The sequence below is a fragment of the Symphalangus syndactylus genome, chromosome 5 (assembly GCF_028878055.3).
Source record: "Symphalangus syndactylus isolate Jambi chromosome 5, NHGRI_mSymSyn1-v2.1_pri, whole genome shotgun sequence".
NCBI classification, from domain to species: Eukaryota; Metazoa; Chordata; class Mammalia; order Primates; family Hylobatidae; genus Symphalangus; species Symphalangus syndactylus.
Genome location: NC_072427.2, coordinates 35,047,432 through 35,064,985, shown reverse-complemented (window position 1 = coordinate 35,064,985; position 17,554 = coordinate 35,047,432). Strand labels below are relative to the sequence as shown.

The following is a 17,554-nucleotide window of genomic DNA, read 5'->3' as shown; positions in this document are numbered from 1 at the left end:
GGGGTTTCACCGTGGTCTCGATCTCCTGACCTCGTGATCCGCCCACCTCGGCCTCCCAAAGTGCTGGGATTACAAGCGTGAGCCACCATGCCCGGCTAACCTTGTCATCTTTCATTAGTTTTATAAAGATGTTTTTGGTTCCTGAACAAAGATGAAGTTAGTTTCAGGAAGGGACTGTTATCATCTTTGGTTTAAAGTTAAACTGTGAACTAAATTTTTCTCATAGTTAGCTTGGCCTATGTAAAGGAATGAGCAAAGACAGTTAGCTTGTATGATTAGAAGCAAGATGGAGTCAGTTATGTTAGATTTCTCAATTTTGCAAAGGTGGTTGCAGTCACAACAGATAGGGAGTGAATGTGAGGCCCTGGTGGAATTCTGAGGGAATACATACTGCACATGGTGGTTTCTCTGATTGAAGGGCCTTAAAGGTGCTCAGAAGCACCTTTCTCATAAAGACAGAAACAGGCTACATTGATTCTTCAAATCGGAGAACTTTGGGCTAATATAATCTCCATTATCCCTGATGTATAATTTTCAAGGTGTTAAAAATATAATTCTCAGACAAATAGTAATTACAGGCCAGCATTTTAATTAATTCAATAATATAGGAAACAGCAGGATGACAAAGCTTGTTCAAAGGAGGGTAAGAGAAACTCATAAATAGTCAGTGTTTTTACAAGCACTCCGGGTGATTCTGATAAATCCAGAAAATTGAGAACCACTGTTTTAGGGAATGTGAACTTGGAAGTATAAAAGAATGGAATAAAAGGCTTCTCTAAGAGCTATTAGAATGCATGGCTCTGTCCTAAGCTGTATGATTAGGGTACTATAATTTTCTGCAACTGTTGTAGGTATTTCAGGAGCAAAGCAGGCAGAGGAAAAATTGTGTTGAAAGTTGTACGTGCGCTGGGTGCGGTGGCTCATGCCTGGAATCCCAGCACTTTGGGAGGGTGAGGCGGGCGGATCACCACGTCAAGAGATCAAGACCATCCTGGCCAACATGGTGAAACCCCGTCTCTACTAAAACTACAACAATTAGCAGGGCATAGTGGCTGGCACCTGTGGTCCCAGCTACTCGAGAGGCTGAGGCAGGAGAATCACTTGAACCCGGGAGGCGGAGGTTGCAGTGAGCTGAGATTGCACCACTGCACTCCAGCCTGGCAACAGGGCGAGACTCCATCTCAAAACACACACACACACACACACACACACACACACACACACACACACACACAAAACAAACAAAAAAAGAAAGTTGTAGCTGTTTTCCCATCTGGTTGGGCTATTAATTTAGCTATTTGAGAGATTTAAATTCTAGATAGGATAGTATTAAATGCCTGGCACTAGGTGAAGGCTAGTGAAAGAGTCCAGTGAGTCTGGAAGAATGCTGATGATTTGGATGAAGTGAGGTAGGAATAGGGTACAGATTCTGTCAGGGTGATGATGTGAGAGAAGACTGATGAGGAGGTGGTGGTGATAAGGCAGTGTGGTGTGTGCGTGTGTGTGATAAGGGAGTGAGGAAGATCTACAGCTACACAGCGATGATACATGGTGGGCATATGAGAAATATTTTTATAAATTAAATTGGATTGAATTGGCTTGTGGTAATAAAATTCTTGATTTGGCAATGATATAACTGAGATCAAATGGAGACAGAAATTAATGAAGTTTAAGTCTGCATTATGTTTACATGGTAATGATCAGTATGTATGTATATACATACACACTACGTATATATATATCACATATATACACACTATATATAGATAACATATATATTATTCAATGGATGATCCAAGTTCTGAAAACACTTAGAGAGGTGGAAATGGTTCTTTGAGGCAGTAAACAAGGACAACAAAAATAGATGGTGATAAATATATGGTGATAAAGATGGGTTGTATGAACTTAATTTTTTGTTCCTTTTTTGCCATTGCTCCCATCTGGCATATCAAAATTTTCAAATAAATATAAGCATTTTACAAACTGAGCAGGTCCCAATAGAAAGCATTTAGGTGGTATGCAATTTGTCTCTGTCATAAAGGATCCTATTATGAATACCCTTGTGCATACAACTTATTCATTTAGTTAGTATGTTCATTCATTCATTAAACTAATATTTATTGGGTACCTACTTGGCACCAGGCACTGTTATGAGTGCTGGGGATAGAGTAGAGAACATGTCAGAATGTCCTTTTAAAGCTCACATTTTAATTTGGCAAGAGAGATGTTTTAAAAATGTAAACACAAAATAATATAATTTTAGGCTATGATCAGTTCTGTGAAGTCAAAGCAGAGAAAGGAAAGAGTAATGGGGACAGGAAGGGAAAGGCATTTTAAATATGGTCATCTGGAAGCAACTTTGAAGAGTTGTTTGATCCGAGACCTGAATAATGTGAAGTTTTGAGGGAAGAACATTAGGGGAGTAGGAACAGCAAGAATAAATACCCTAAAGTGGAAATGTACTTGCCAGGTTAGAGACACAGCAAGAATGCCTCTGTGGCTGCAGCAGAGTGAGTGAGTGAGCCTGTGGTAGGAGATAAGGCTGGCTGAAGGGTCAGCAGCCAGGTTAGTGCCTTGTAGGCAGAACTAAGGAGTTTAGATTATATTCTAATGTGAAGAACTGTCTTGAATAAGTGCCTTGACTTATGGTTCTTAGACATAGGATTGCTCTTTTCTAATGGTGTGACATTTAAACTCTCTTTCTCTTGAGTGGTATTGCATTTTTTTAAATTATAATAAATCAGAGGGAAATATATTATTGTTGAATATATATAACTATATATGTAGATAGAGTAAATTAAAATGAGTTACACCTTTATGCCTTAGCATACTTTGATTTACAGATAGATGTGATACATCCGTATTTCTATTCTACTTATTCTGGTTTTCAGAATCAAGAAAATCTCAAATCTGGAGAATCTAAAAAGCTTAGATGTCTTAGATCTTCATGGAAATCAGGTATCGTAAAGCCCTTTCATTTCTTTCTTTTTTGAAAAAAAATCCAGGAAAATGGTATAAAAGTTTTAAGAATCATACTTGCATTGAATTTTTCAAGAGTTTCTTTATTGATTCACTGAAATTTCTAAGGTATCACGCTTATTTATAGAAGATTTGGTAACTCCTCAGCAGTACATGACAGATACAGCTTATAAAACATTTGAAATTCTTATAGTTATGACAATTTTGTTTTTTATTAACTTATTTTTAAAGTACACATTTTGCAATCCCAATCCAAGACCTAGACTATTACTGACTTTCTTCTACTTAGGTATTTGTTTTTTTATTCCATCTCCTTATTTATGCATCACAGGTAGCCACTATTCTAGATTTCATGCTTTTCATTCCTTTTTGGGTTTTTTAGTTGGTTTTATCACATGTAGGTGTGTCTAAATAATATATCCTTTAGTAGTATTGTCTCTTAATTTAAAAAAGGTATACTATATGTTGTCATCTAGTGTTTGCTTTTTGAATACAGAATTATATTACTGAGATTTAACTATTTCAAGTAGCTATAGTTTTATTTATAGTTGTATGTTCCATAGTAAGACTATACAAAAACTTTTTGCTCCAGTTTCTTATTGATAGACATTTGGATTGTTTCCTGTTTTTGTTGTTGTTGTCTGTTTGTTTTATCTTGTTTTTTGCTATTATGAATAGTACTTCTAAGAACTTTCTTGTACAAGTCTCCTCTTCTTCATATTCCATATGTACTCTAGAGTATATAGGAGTGAAACTGATGAGTCATAGGCTATTTAAATGTTTAACTTTAGGCCGGGCGCGGTGGCTCACGCTTGTAATCCCAGCACTTTGGGAGGCCGAGGCGGGCGGATCACGAGGTCAGGAGATCGAGACCACGGTGAAACCCCGTCTCTACTAAAAATACAAAAAAATTAGCCGGGCATGGTGGCGGGCGCCTGTAGTCCCAGCTACTCGGAGAGGCTGAGGCAGGAGAATGGCGTGAACCCGGGAGGCGGAGCTTGCAGTGAGCTGAGATTGCGCCACTGCACTCCAGAGCGAGACTCCGTCTCAAAAAAAAAAATGTTTAACTTTAAAAGATAATGCCAAATTGCTTTCCAGAGGGATTGTACCAGTTTGTACTCGTACCACTAATACATAATCATGTTGCTTCCTATTCTTTTCAACATTTGGACTTGTCAGACTTCTTAATTTTTTTCTGATTGAATTGGTATAAAGTGGTATCACTTTGTGGTTTTGATTTCTAGTTTCCTGATTACTATATAATCTAGGCTCCCAATTATGTTCAATTTGTCTACTCCTGTATCTGTCTAAATTTCTGTATTTATTTTATTTTATTTATTTTATTTATTTATTTTTTTGAGACGGAGTCTTGCTCTGTCGCCCAGGCTGGAGTGCAGTGGTGCGATCTTGGCTCACTGCAAGCTCCGCCTCCCAGGTTCACGCCATTCTCCTGCCTCAGCCTCCTGAGTAGCTGGGACTACAGGTGCCCGCCACCACGCCTGGCTAATTTTTTTGTATTTTTAGTAGAGACAGGGTTTCACCATGTTAGCCAGGATGGTCTCGATCTCCTGACCTTGTGATCCGCCTGCCTCGCCCTCCGAAAGTGCTGGGATTACAGGCATGAGCCACCGCGCCCAGTTCTATATCTATTTTTTTTATGTTCCCTCTCTTTATTCTTCTCTGTCAGATCATATTGGCTGTTTTTCAGTCCTTTGCTCATCCATTTAAATATTTGTCTTTCAAATGTAATATTTATAAATAGTTACATGAGCTACATACTCATACAGAATGTAAAGTCTCTTCTGCAGTGATAAGCCTACGTCCTGGGATGATCAGGGAATCCCTGCCTGTTGATGAACAAGATCTTTCACAGCTGCTTACAGTTGGTCAGGTGAAAACCTCAGTGTCATCTCTCTAGGCTTTCTAACAGCTGTTAGTTTCAGTAGTTTTGGTGAAAAGCTAACGTAATTAATGAAAACCTTGATAGATTTAATAGGCCACATCTATTAGGTTCGAATCTAGTTCAGCCTGATGTGTTTGTCTGTGTGTGCATGTAGTAAGTGGGAGGAGTGTTGGTGGCCTGGGAGTTGTCTGGGTCTGCAGATTAGTTACTGTCTGTCCAATAGAGGGAAAGTTATCCAGTTAGATGGTGCTGGAAGGGAAGAGGAATTAAAGAGTATTGACAGTAAAAGAATATCATATGCAAAGGCACTGAGATGGAAAACAATACGATAAGTGTTTACCACCAGAGAACAGAGCATGTGTGGAAGGATGCTGAGAGAAGAGACTAGAAAGGTAGGCAACGGCCAGATTGTGGAGGGCTTTGTATGCCAGGCAAATGAATTGGTGTTTTATCCTCTATTTATAACTATAAATGAAACATTTTATGATAGCAGTATTTTTCTTGTTTATTTTAAAGTGTATATATGAGAAATGATAAAGATATGATTTTCAAATTCTAATATATCTTTAAGAATTTGTGAGTACTACCAAGATCTTCAAGAGCACCTGATAAATGAATACCATATCATTTGATCTGTACCTTATGTATAGGCATTATTTACCAATCATTATGTTGATGAAAAATGTCTGTTCCTTGTTAGCTGACCTGTTATATATTTTATAATTTCAGCATATGTTTGTGATATTGTGTGTGTTAAAATTAAACATTTGTACTGCACAAATTACTTCTCAAGTTTCTATAACTGGAAGAAGAAAGTTTTAAATGAAAATCTGAGTCTTGTTCCATAATACATGAATCCAAATAGCAAAAATTTGCAGTATTTCAAAGCAAAGATACAGTCTTAGTTACCTTAGGTTTCTAAAAAGCCAGGAAGGAACTGTTCTAGGTGAAACAACTAATGTCCAATTCTAAAAATTTAGCATCTTATAGTAAAAAAGCTAAAAGACATTAAGTGAATGTTTTTTGTCTTTTGAATTTACTTCTATTGGTAATAAAAATATGCTTGGTGCACACTGTGAAATAAAACATAATTGGTTTATGGATGTGAAATCATTCTGAGTAATGATGGTGGTGTTTAGGAAATGGATTGGGAAGTAGAGATGGAAGGAGGGGAAATGGAGACAAAATAGTTGGGAGGAACTAATTACAATAATCTTGGTGAGAAGTGATGGTGGCATGAACTAAAGCAGTAGCAATAAGGATATGATAAGGGGGCAGATTGGATAAATATTTAAAAAGTAGAAACATCAAGACTTAGTAATTAATTATATGTGAGTAGTGAATACAGAGGAATCTAGGAGGTTGACTAGGAATTTCTAACCTAGTGCTTGTGTTGGTTAACCATAATTTTTTCTCTCAGTGAATTTTTGCTTTAACATAGATACAGATGTGCTTCAAGAAGAATCTGTTCTTTCAGTGATATCTTTTCCTCCAGGGAGAGCCTACTATTTCTGTGGCTGCTTACCTGAAAGCAAACACTTGCCCTTTTTCTGTATTGGTAGGTAGGAAGGTTATCTTTATCCAGGCAGAGCAATCTAGGTTACTCTCATACACACAGGTTAAGACTGGAGTATCCAGCTTTCCTAGATGTATTAAGAAGCCTTGCAGTCTATACTGGGACACTCTCTGATCCATATGACCCATAAATGGGCTTTCCAACATTTCCATCATCTTTTTTCTTGCTGTGAAGTATATCAATCAATCAAGACCTATGCTGTCACTTTATACAACCCTTTGCCTGAAGCTTCTATTATCTGCTTTATGCTTGTGACTTTGTCCATGGCTGTAACAAGTAATTGACTTTATTCCATAGCAGATGTTGTACATGATTCTGGCCTGTTGGGTTGCAAACCAAGAAGCCAGATAATATTCTTAGTGATTTTTAAAATATGGGTCTATATACAAGAATTAACCATGTTTCTTTTCAGACTTTTCTAACTAGAAGGTAACTAAATGCAGGCATTCTAATTGTAAGCCCCACCAGGACCATGTGGAATGGTAGTTTTCTAAAAGAAATGTCCAGAACTGTTAGCAGAAGGGAGAAAACACACCATGCAGATCATAAAATTGTCCCCCATAACTCTATATATTTATATATTTCTTGAGCTCAGGAAAGTTTTCTATATTTAAACACTGCTTCTTTTCCATTTATGTTTGTTATATTTATATTGTTTGTCTTCCATCTCTCCATCTTATCTTTTATTCTTCCTCTCTGTTTTTCCTTAGCATTTTGGGAGGATTTCTAAGCTTGTGCTGACATTACTGCTTTCTTTTTCTACAGTATCTATTTTGCTTTTTACTGGCTTCTTGCATTTTAAATTCTATCACCTGTTTAGTTTTAAAATGTTTTACTCCATGTCTTATTATACAGTTTTATCATCTGTAAATACTCATAATCTTGTTTCTTTTTCAACTTTTATATAATTTTATCTTACTTTACGTTAGTTAAATCAAAAATCTTAAAACACATTTTAAACGTGGTCATAGGTTACTTTTATATATTATTGAATTTATAATAAACATGTTTCTTTTCTGGAAACTGGATGGATCCTAGATGGTATTTCTTGAATATAAGAGTGCCCAAATAACAATGTGAAATATAGATTAGACATCTGAGGAAAGTTCTTTTAGCTAACATCTGCTTTGAAGTGTTAGTAAAAAATTTCAAAGATACTGTGATGGTAATACAAATGAGCAAATTAATCTCTAGTGATTGTGAAACTCATATTAATGTTCATCAGGTTGATGAAGTCCTCCATGAGGACTTCTATTTTGTGTCATGCAGAAACTCGTCCCATTGTGCTACACTTGCTCTATTATAATAGTGGGGCTTAACATCACTTTGAGCTCTCATCACTTCACAGTGTTAGTTTTTACTTACCCTCTCCTTAGTGTGCAGCTCAAACTTCTCTGCGGCAGTTCAGTGCTGATTTTTATTATTATTATTATTATTGAGGTGGAGTTTCACTCTGTCGCCCAGGCTGGAGTGCAGTGGCGTGATCTTGGCTCACTGCAATCTCTGCCTCCTGGGTTCAAGTGATTCTCTTGCCTCAGCCTCCTGAATAGCTGGGATTACAGGCCCATGCCACCACACCTGGCTAATTTTTGTATTTTTAGTAGAGACGGGGTTTCACCATGTTGGTCAGGCTGGTCTCAAACTCCTGACCTCAAGTGATCCACCCACCTCGGCCTCCCAAAGTGCTGGGATTACAGGTGTGAGCCACCGCGCCTGGCCTCAGTGCTGATTATTAACGGCAGCAGCAGGCCATCTGGAGTGGCTGCTGCCATCAGGCCAGCTGCAGCAGGGAGGCGTGGCCGGGGCTGTGGGCTCCACGGAGCCAGCGGGAGCTGGGGACAAGTGGGAGCCCCGCCCCTTCCAAGTTGTGGCGGGTCCTCCCCGGGTGCTGCTGCAGCCACCCAAACCACAGCTGTGGACCTGGGCATCCCTGTGCTGTTGGGGCCAGGAAGCAGGCAGGATCCCTGCCTTCCTGGGTACAGCTGCAGCCTCCCAAACTGCAGCTGTGGACCCAGGCATCTCTGCACTCTTGGGGACCCAGAAAGTCCCCCCCATCCCCCTGTGACTCTCCCAACAGGTTCTGAAGTGTTTGCTTCTGCTATCTGGCTTCTCCCTGCGGTCGGTGCCTGCTCTAATCTCAGAGCAAAGTTGTGGTTGAGCCTGGGTGTTGTGGCAGCCTGGCCAAGTGTGCACATGCTTGGGGCAGTGCTTACACACCAGCCCCTTGCCACCTCAGCTCCCTCTGAACTTTTGGTGCCAACAAGCATAGAAGGGAATCCGAGGGGGGCTGAGGGCAGCTAGATGCTGGCCTGCAGGTGTGCCTTCATACCTATAGCCTGGGCACCATGAACAGCAGCAGGAGGCAGACAGTTTCCTGAGCAGAAGGGGGCAGGACCCTGGTGACTCCCCACCTGCAGGCCAAGCTGCCAGTCCCACCGACTGGAGTGGGAACTTGTGGTACCTTTTCTGGGCCTGCCCATGGCCGCCCATGGACCAATCAGCACACACTTCCTCTACCCTGAAGCCCATAAAAGCCCCGGACTCAGCCAGTGCTGAGCAGACATTGGGATAACCAACTCTAGAGACGAGCAAAGTACTCTAGGGCCCTCTCTCTGTTGACAGCTATAGAGACATTGGGATGACCATCTGCAGAGAGGATCAACTCACTGTAGGGCCTCCTCTCTGCTGAGAGCTGCAGAGTTGATGGGATGACCATTTGCAAAGAGGGGCTGCCCTTTCTGCTGATAGCTGAACACGTGTCAAGATGACTTTCCTAGTACAGAGGAGCTACCCTCTCTGCTAGGAGCTGAACACTCGTCAGAACACCCTGGCTGTGGAAAGGAGCTGCTCCCTGTGGGTTTCCTCTGAGCTGTTCTATCACCTAAGAAAGCTCCTCTTCGTCTTGCTCACCCTCCACTTGTCTGCATACCTCATTCTTCCTGGTCACAGGACAAGAACCTGGGACCCACAGAATTTGGGACCCACAGAATGGTGAGGCTAAAAGAGCTATAACACAAACAGGGCTGAGACATGCCCCTTGCTCACCATGTTGCAGGCAAAGAGAAGGAAACTGTGGCCCTCCAGGTCACCTAGACTTGGGAGCTCCCCAAGCCAGGACTGTGACTCCCTCTTTGGGACCCTGAGGTTCCTCGCATATCCAAGCTTCCGGGTGCCACTGTGTTCTGAGTGCCAGCTGTGGAAGCTGCTTGCGGTGTTCCTGGTGCAGCCGCAGCCTCGCAGAGAGCTGGTGCCTGTGCCAGCACCTGGAGCTGCCTGCCCCGCCGTAGCAGCCAGCATGTCTGACTGTGCACAGTGGCCAGACCCCATGCTCACTCACACTCCCTTTGCAGTTCCACACCTGACTTGCCCTTAGCAGGCGTGGGACCCAAGCCAGTAGCATGAGCTGAGTGCAGCCTGCCAGGGCGGGTAGGCAAAATGAGCCCAGTGGGCCAGAGCAAAACTTGGGCAAAGGTGCCACTGGCCACAGAGGTTTCCAGCCAGAAAAGTGACACCCCAAAGATCCTGTAACATTATATGCACATGCATATTCCATGATTCAAGTCCTCTTGTTTTAAACAGTGTTCACCATTTTGTACCCTCACTAAACATCTTCCATCCTTATTAATGGAACAGCTTTCCATCAATTAAAAAAAATTTACCCTCATCTTCTACTGGGAATCCTAGTTCCTTGACTCTTTCCATTCAGACTCGACTGCTCTCAAGATCTTGCAGTTTAAATAGAATTAACAAGGGTAACTTGATGTCATTCCTTTCCCTTGTCTTTTCTGTCAGCGGGCAGACTTGCTTTGTTAAAACATGATGAGCTTATGCCTTGGGATCACAGTATGTTTCTATTTGGCAGGTAGTATGTAGCCTTCACAGAACCTGGGACAGATTGGGCACGTAAAGTTGCTCAATGGACTCATTGACTATTTGATGACATTTATGTCAAGTGTTTACTATGGTCAAATTGTAAAATATGATCTTTTAGCTAATGTTCACAAGTTACGTGACTTCATGTTATCTACAACATAGGAAATTGAAAATAGATTTTTAAATGTCTACATATAAACTTGCCACTAAATCTAGTGACTTTGAATATTTTATTTTTAGGGTTTTTAGAACATATATATTTCAGGTTTTTGCCTGCTAATCACCCTTCTCCTATTTTTTTTAACAGATTACCAAAATTGAAAATATTAATCATTTGTGTGAGTTGAGAGTTTTAAATCTTGCCAGGAACTTTTTAAGTCATGTTGATAATCTTAATGGGCTGGATTCACTAACTGAACTTAACTTGCGACACAATCAAATCACTTTCGTGGTGAGTATTAAAATGGAATTGATATGTACTTTGTGGCTTTCTTTCAAGAAATTGAAACAAATGTAATATGGCTTTCTGCAAAGTAAGAATCTACAGTTATTTAGGTTTTTTCTGAATTTAAATTGTGGATGTAATTATTAAGCTCTGTAATATGTTGATTTGGGAGGTATTGAGGTATTTTCCATTTTAAAGAATAAATATAATGTTAGAAACACAATAGAAGTGTTATCACTAAATGAATCATTTGGTGTAAATGAGTAGTAAACCCTCTTCTGTTTTGTCATGGGTATAGAATTAATAAGAAAGAGGGTTATTTGTGACTGAAAGTTGAGAAATTATTGTACCAAGAGGGAAAAGGCACAGAGAGGAGAGATTGAGAGTTGTGAAGATACACATACTGTATGCTTTGCAGTTTTTAAAGAGGCAGCTTGGTATGGTGGGAAAAGCATTGCACAGGGCGTCAGAGGCCTAGTTATGGTCTTAGCTTCATCTCTCATTAGCTGTGTGACCTTGGGTAAATCACAACTCTCTTGGCCTCAGTTTAGCTTTTTCTAAAATGAGGACATTGGACCAATTTGACTCTAGGGTGTTTTTTGGTTTATTGACTCTGAAAAAAGACATGAAGATGGTAGAGAACTGGCATGTGAACAGGAGGAAAAAGAGTTCGATTGTGGGGGCAAAACTACGCAAAGGGGATTCTGGAACTCTGAGATGAACTTGGTCAAATTTATGATTTTGCTGAAGGTCAGCAACTAAATAGAAGCTTGATGCTGAGATATTTTGTATTCGTACATATGTGAAGAGTATTAGAAATATAACTGTTCTGCTTTGTGATATGATACAGCTAATGAGGAACATTATTTGCTCTTTTAAGAAGTTTGCTTTGTTTAAATGCTATAGAAAAACTGCATTAGGTTCTCTCTGGTATCATTTATCCACTTTGAAAGACACAATATAACTCTTAACTGTTCAATACCTTGAGTTCCCTTATACTGTAAATGGTACACTTGAAAAGGCTGGGGGACAGATGATACCTTATTTTTAGGTCTCATCGTACAGATTGGTTTTATTTTGAAGGTTTCCCATAAAATATGAGTCAGGTAATGCTCATCTCTTCTAGAAGGTTAGGATAATTTTAGCATGCTATCCAAGACACAGATTTATTCCAGAACTTCTAAATTCTGTCAAGCCCTTCCCAGATTAGATATAATTCTGGAACTGGACTGTTTATTTAAAAGACATGCAGATTGGGTTGACCTGTTATGTTGCTAAATCTCCAAGAACTGCTCAGTCAGGACTTGGTTTGTCCTTAGGACCTTGGGTCTGGTAAGATTCCAAAAAGCTTTGTTAGAGTAGGGAACAGGAATCTATTGGCCCTAGCATATTCCTGCCTATATTTTGGCTTTCATTTGGAAAGTGCATAATGCATATTCAGGAAATTGCTTACTGAATTTCCCGTTGAGTATTATGTTTAATCATCACTGTTATAGTTTAGGCAGCAGTAAACAACTTATGGAAGAGGAAATTGTATTAATTTCTAAAAGTTAAAAAGACAATAAGTATCATGCATATTAATTACAGTCAATTGTGAAATTTGCTATGTGTCAAATTTACTATATCCATATATTGTGAAATATATGGATAAATAAACTTCATCCAACTCATTTCTTTTTCAAAGCATCTCTTTTTTAAAAGATTCAAGGGACTTTAAAATCTGAGAATACTTTTCTTCCATCATTTTTTTCTCCAGTATCAGTCACCACACTTATTCTTTTTGCTTTTTTTTCTTTCATGGTTTTGATTTTCCTCAGTAGCTGGTAATCTTTAAATGAAGGACCGTGTTAAGGAGTATCTGGGTATCCTGTGCAGTTGAATAGATCTTTTTAACCATAAGATCTCACTCTAGAATGATCACTAGATTTGTGTAAGTTCTTGAATCCCACACATTTGTGAGCTTCCCTTTAGGGTAAGTGAGAGGGAAAAGGCAGACTCACTCAGTGACTGCCAAAATAAGACTTTACTTTCAGGGGTAGAAAGACTTTGTTTTCATTTGTGACAGGTGAAACTGCCATTTCTTTTTTCCCTCTGATACTTATGTAGAGGTGGTTAATCATCTCTATAGATAAAACACCCACACTTTCCATCCTTTTTTGACAAATACTCTATTTTGTTTGGAGAACAGTTCCTTAGGCTCTAGCTGAGGATTTCTTTAGCCAGCTGCTCTGTACATGTTTATGTTCATGACAGAAGTGGGAGTGGGTGGGTTTGTTGGTATTCCGAAAATAGCTGTTGAGTAGACAGATCTTTAATTATACACTACTTGATTCAGCACAGTTCACCATAGTCCACGCTTGCTCATTGTATGCACTGACCCAGCATGGAGTAAGATGGCATTCACTCAGAAAGAATTGCTGCCTTTGAGTGCAGTATCTCTCTTGCAGTTCTGAGCTGCAGTTCTCTCTGCTCAGGGTTATCTCAGTAAGATCCCATCAGCTTTTCAGCTGCTTGAAATTCATCAGAAGTGTTGGTCAGTTGATGATAACTCTTTTGTTAGGATTTTCATGAATGTACTCATTTGTGTGTATTTTTATTGCTTCACCCATTGAATCTTGGAAAGAAGGTGAAACAAATGCAATCTACTTAACCATCTTGAACAGAAACCTTCTCTGATGTTTTTGATGTAGAAAAGTTATTGCTTGTTTATTTACCAATCTTCGTTTTTGAAATTTTATAAATTTCAAACCAAATATTTTTAGTTTGTATGGCATCTTTCTCTTTAAAAATTATGAAGTGTCTTATATCCAAAAGACAGGCAATAACAAATGCTGGCAGGAATGTGGAGAAAAGGGAACCCTTGTACATTGTTGGTGGGAATGTAAATTAGTACAACCACTGTGGAAAACAGTTTGGAGGTTCCTAAAAAAACTAAAAATTGAGCTACCATACGATCCAGCAGTCCTACTGTTGGGTATATTTCCAAAAGAAAGGAAGTCAGGACATGAAAGAGATATCTGCATTCCTATGTTTGTTGCAGCACTGTTTACAATAGCTAAGATTTGGGAACAACCTAAGTGTCCATCAACAGATGAATGGATAAAGAAAATATGGTACATATACACAGTGGAGTAGTATTCAGCCATAAAAAAGGATGAGATCCAGTCATTTGCAACAACATGAATGAACTGGAGATCACACTAAGCGAAATAAGCCAGGAATGGAAAAATACATATCACATGTTCTCACTTATTTGTGGGATCTAAAAATCAAATCAATTGAACTCATAGACATAGAGAGTAGGAGGATTGTTTTCAGAGGCTGAGAAGGGTAGTGGGGCGTTGAGGGGAGGTGGAGATGGTTAATGGGTACAAAAAAATAGAAAGAATGAATGAAACCTACCATTTGATAGCACAATGGGGTGACTATAGTCAATAATAAATTAATTGTATATTTTAAAATAAAGTAAGTGGATTGTTTGTAATTCAAAGATAAATGCTTGAGGGCATGGATACGCCATTGTCCATGATGTGCTTATTATACATTGCATGTCTGTATCAAAACATCTCATGTACCCCATAAATACCTATACCTACTATGTACTCACAAAAATTTAAAATTAATAATAAAAAGTTTTAAAGCAAAAAATTAATAAAACTCAAAAAAACCTCAAACATTTCAGATATCCCCAAAATAATAGGAACTAATATTACCAACATTTGTATATGTCTTTTGTTTTATCTGTTTCTGTCTCAAGTTTTGTGTTGGATATTTCATATATTAGTTTTCAGTCTTTTAAATTTTCTCATAAAAGCATTTAAGCCTACAAATTTCCCTCTAAAAATCACTTCAGCTTCTTCCCATAAGTCTTGAAATTTAGTATTTTTCTTATTATTTAGTTCTAAACATTTTCTAAGTTCCATGTTTTACTGTGATTTCTTTTTTGATCCATGTGTTATTTAGAAGTACACCTTAACATTTTGAAATGTATGGATTTTTTATTCTATGGCCATTCTTTTCTAATTTAATTGCATTGTGACCAGTAAATGTAGATTATGTGTAATTGGTACTTTAAAGTTTGCTGAGGTTTTTATTTACTTATTTATTGCCTGGTATGTGGTCAGTATCTATAGTTGATGCTTACTATCAATGTATTTGTCTAGTATTTGTCGGTATTTTGAAGCTATGTTTCTAGAAGCATACAAGTTTAAAATTAATATATCTTCTCGGTAATTGTTCCTTTTATTGTTATGTATTAACTCTCTTTATTACTAACTCCTTCATTAAGCAAGTATTTTATGAGCATGGGCTATATGCCAGGCATTGTTCTAGGTGACTGGGATATAACAGGACACTAATAATACTTATTACCTTAATGTTTATTTAATGTTAATATCAGGCTTTTCTGGTTATTTTTCCTTGGTATATCTTTTTTATTTCCTAATCTTTTTAGAAAAATTTTAAATTTGATATACTTTCAGAAAATGTTGTAATAATAGTATAAAGAATTCCCAGTACAAAATGCACCCGGATTCTCTAAATGATAACATTTTGCTACACCTGCTTTATCTTCTCTCTTGCTTACTTTCTCCCTTCTTCCTTCTCCATGTATCAGTTAATATATACTTTTTTTCAACCATTTAAGAGTAAGTTGCTGGCATAATGCCTCTTTATTGCCACATACTTCGGTATGTATTTCCTAAAAACAAGGAATTGTCTTATAACAACAGTACCGCTATCAAACTCAGGAAATTAACATTGATATGATGCCATTTATCTAATCTATAGATCTCATTTGGATTTTGCCATTTGTCCCAATAATGTTCTTTATAGCAAAAGAAAATGCAAGATCATGCATTGCATTCAGTTGTCATGTCTCCTTAGTCTTCTTTAATCTAGAAGAGTCTTTTCTTGTATTTCATGACATTGACATTTGTGAAGAGTATGGCAGGAATGTCAGAGAAAAGATGCTGAGTTTTTTTCAGTGTATGTCAAGTACGTATTCTTTAACTTCCAACCTTTTTCTTATAAAGAATGCATAGCCCCCCTTTTTAAACATATAATCTGAGAATCTGTCTTATTACCAGAGACTTTAGTCTATTGTACTAATTGTGATTACTGATATGTTTAGATTTTTTACTTTGATGTTATTTCATGCTTCCTATTTGTTATGTTTTCCCTATGTTTTTATTTTCTTCCGTCTTATTTTGGGTTGATAGTGTTTTCTCTGTTCTTTCTTATTCACTTTAATGGTTACTCTTAGCATTTTAAAATATACACTTGACTTAAATCACAGAGTTAATACACATCTCTACCCTCTTATCAGATAAGGACCTTAGATAAGGACCTTAGAATCATTTAATACAGTAACCTTTCCATTTTACATGTTTTTGTTGCCTAGTATTTTCTTTTTATTCTTTTACCTCCAAAATTAGACATTTTAATTGCTATTGTTTCCAGTCAGTGCTTATTTGGATTTGCCCACATGCTTGTTTGGGTTCACCACTCCTTTCTGCATCTCTGTCTATCCTTCTTCCCAAAATATATCATTTAGAAAAAGTTTCTTTAAGATAACTCTGAAGTCTCTCAGTTTTTGTTTATCAAAAAATGAGTTTATTTTGCTTTTATTCATGATTGATGGTTTGACTTGATTGGCAGTTATTTTTTTCCCAGATGTTTGAATATCATATTCCATTGTCTTTGAGCTTCTGTTATTGTCATTAAAATGTCTACTATCATTTGTATGGGTGTATAGGGTATCTTCTTTTCCTTCCTCTGGTTGCCTTTAAGATTGTAAGATTTCTTTTTGAAGTCCTTCAGATTTACTATGATATGTTTAGGTGTGGAACTATCTTATTTTATTTATTTGAAACAGACATTTTCCATGTTCCAACAACTCTGAAATCTAGATGTGTCTTACAATCTATAGCATGCTTAAATCAATGTTATACAGGCTACAGCAATTTCATTGCCTAAATATATGTGGACTTGGTTATGCTGTTTGTACTATTGTCATTTCAGTTGCTGGTACTGTATGTTTTGAGTTTAATCACTGTTCAAAATGCATTTTAAAATATTACACCATGATTTGGCATTGAAATGAAACATTCTATTCAAAAAGTTATGGAAATAGGGCAGCAAAGACATTAAGTTTAATATTAGTGAGACAAATTATTTTTCATTGGAAGAATGGCTGCAATTCTACCTTCTCTTGCTAGTTAACAATCAAATACTTTAAAAGGAAGATAGCCATGTATTATTGAAGCTGTATTACATTTGTTGCTGAGATAGATTCAGAGAGATTTTGCCTATCATGTGTCAAGCAATGCAACTGAAGGCAGAAGAAATTGAGGAAACTCCTTGGAATAGATGAAAGAAATTTCAAAATAACAAGAAGCTGTGTGAACAATTCATGTTGGTGCTTCCTTTATCTTATAGTATCAAAACATACAGAATGGGTATCAGTATTTGGAAGAAAATCCCATATACAATAATGGAACACACTTTTAGGATATACTGCATCATCAATGTTCTTAATGGCATAGAAGACAATATTGTGTGAAAAGCATGAACATTATTAGTTGAAAAGTGATTGAGAAGTTTAAATCTAAATATGAAGACTTTTCCTTCATACTTTATTGAGGGATAATTTAGGTACAATAAAATACACAATCAACTGTACAGTTCAATAACTTCTATTTAATCTGAGTAATTTCATGTGACTGATATTTCTATCACCTCAGAAAGTTTCCTTGTGCCTCTTTCTAGTCAGTACCCT

General features: G+C 37.7%; 1 protein-coding gene across 5 annotated transcripts in view; it reads left to right on the top strand.

Annotated features, from left to right (window-relative positions):
- The window catches only part of LRRC49 (leucine rich repeat containing 49), a 161,367-nt gene that overhangs the window by 17,078 nt on the left and 126,735 nt on the right, over positions 1 to 17,554 (top strand). For all 5 annotated transcript variants that reach the window (XM_055277921.2, XM_055277917.2, XM_055277920.2 and 2 more), the window contains 2 exons: positions 2,892 to 2,958; positions 10,639 to 10,782. In XM_055277921.2, coding sequence (XP_055133896.1) covers positions 2,892 to 2,958; positions 10,639 to 10,782 — 211 coding nt within the window. The remainder of the gene's footprint in view (positions 1 to 2,891; positions 2,959 to 10,638; positions 10,783 to 17,554) is intronic.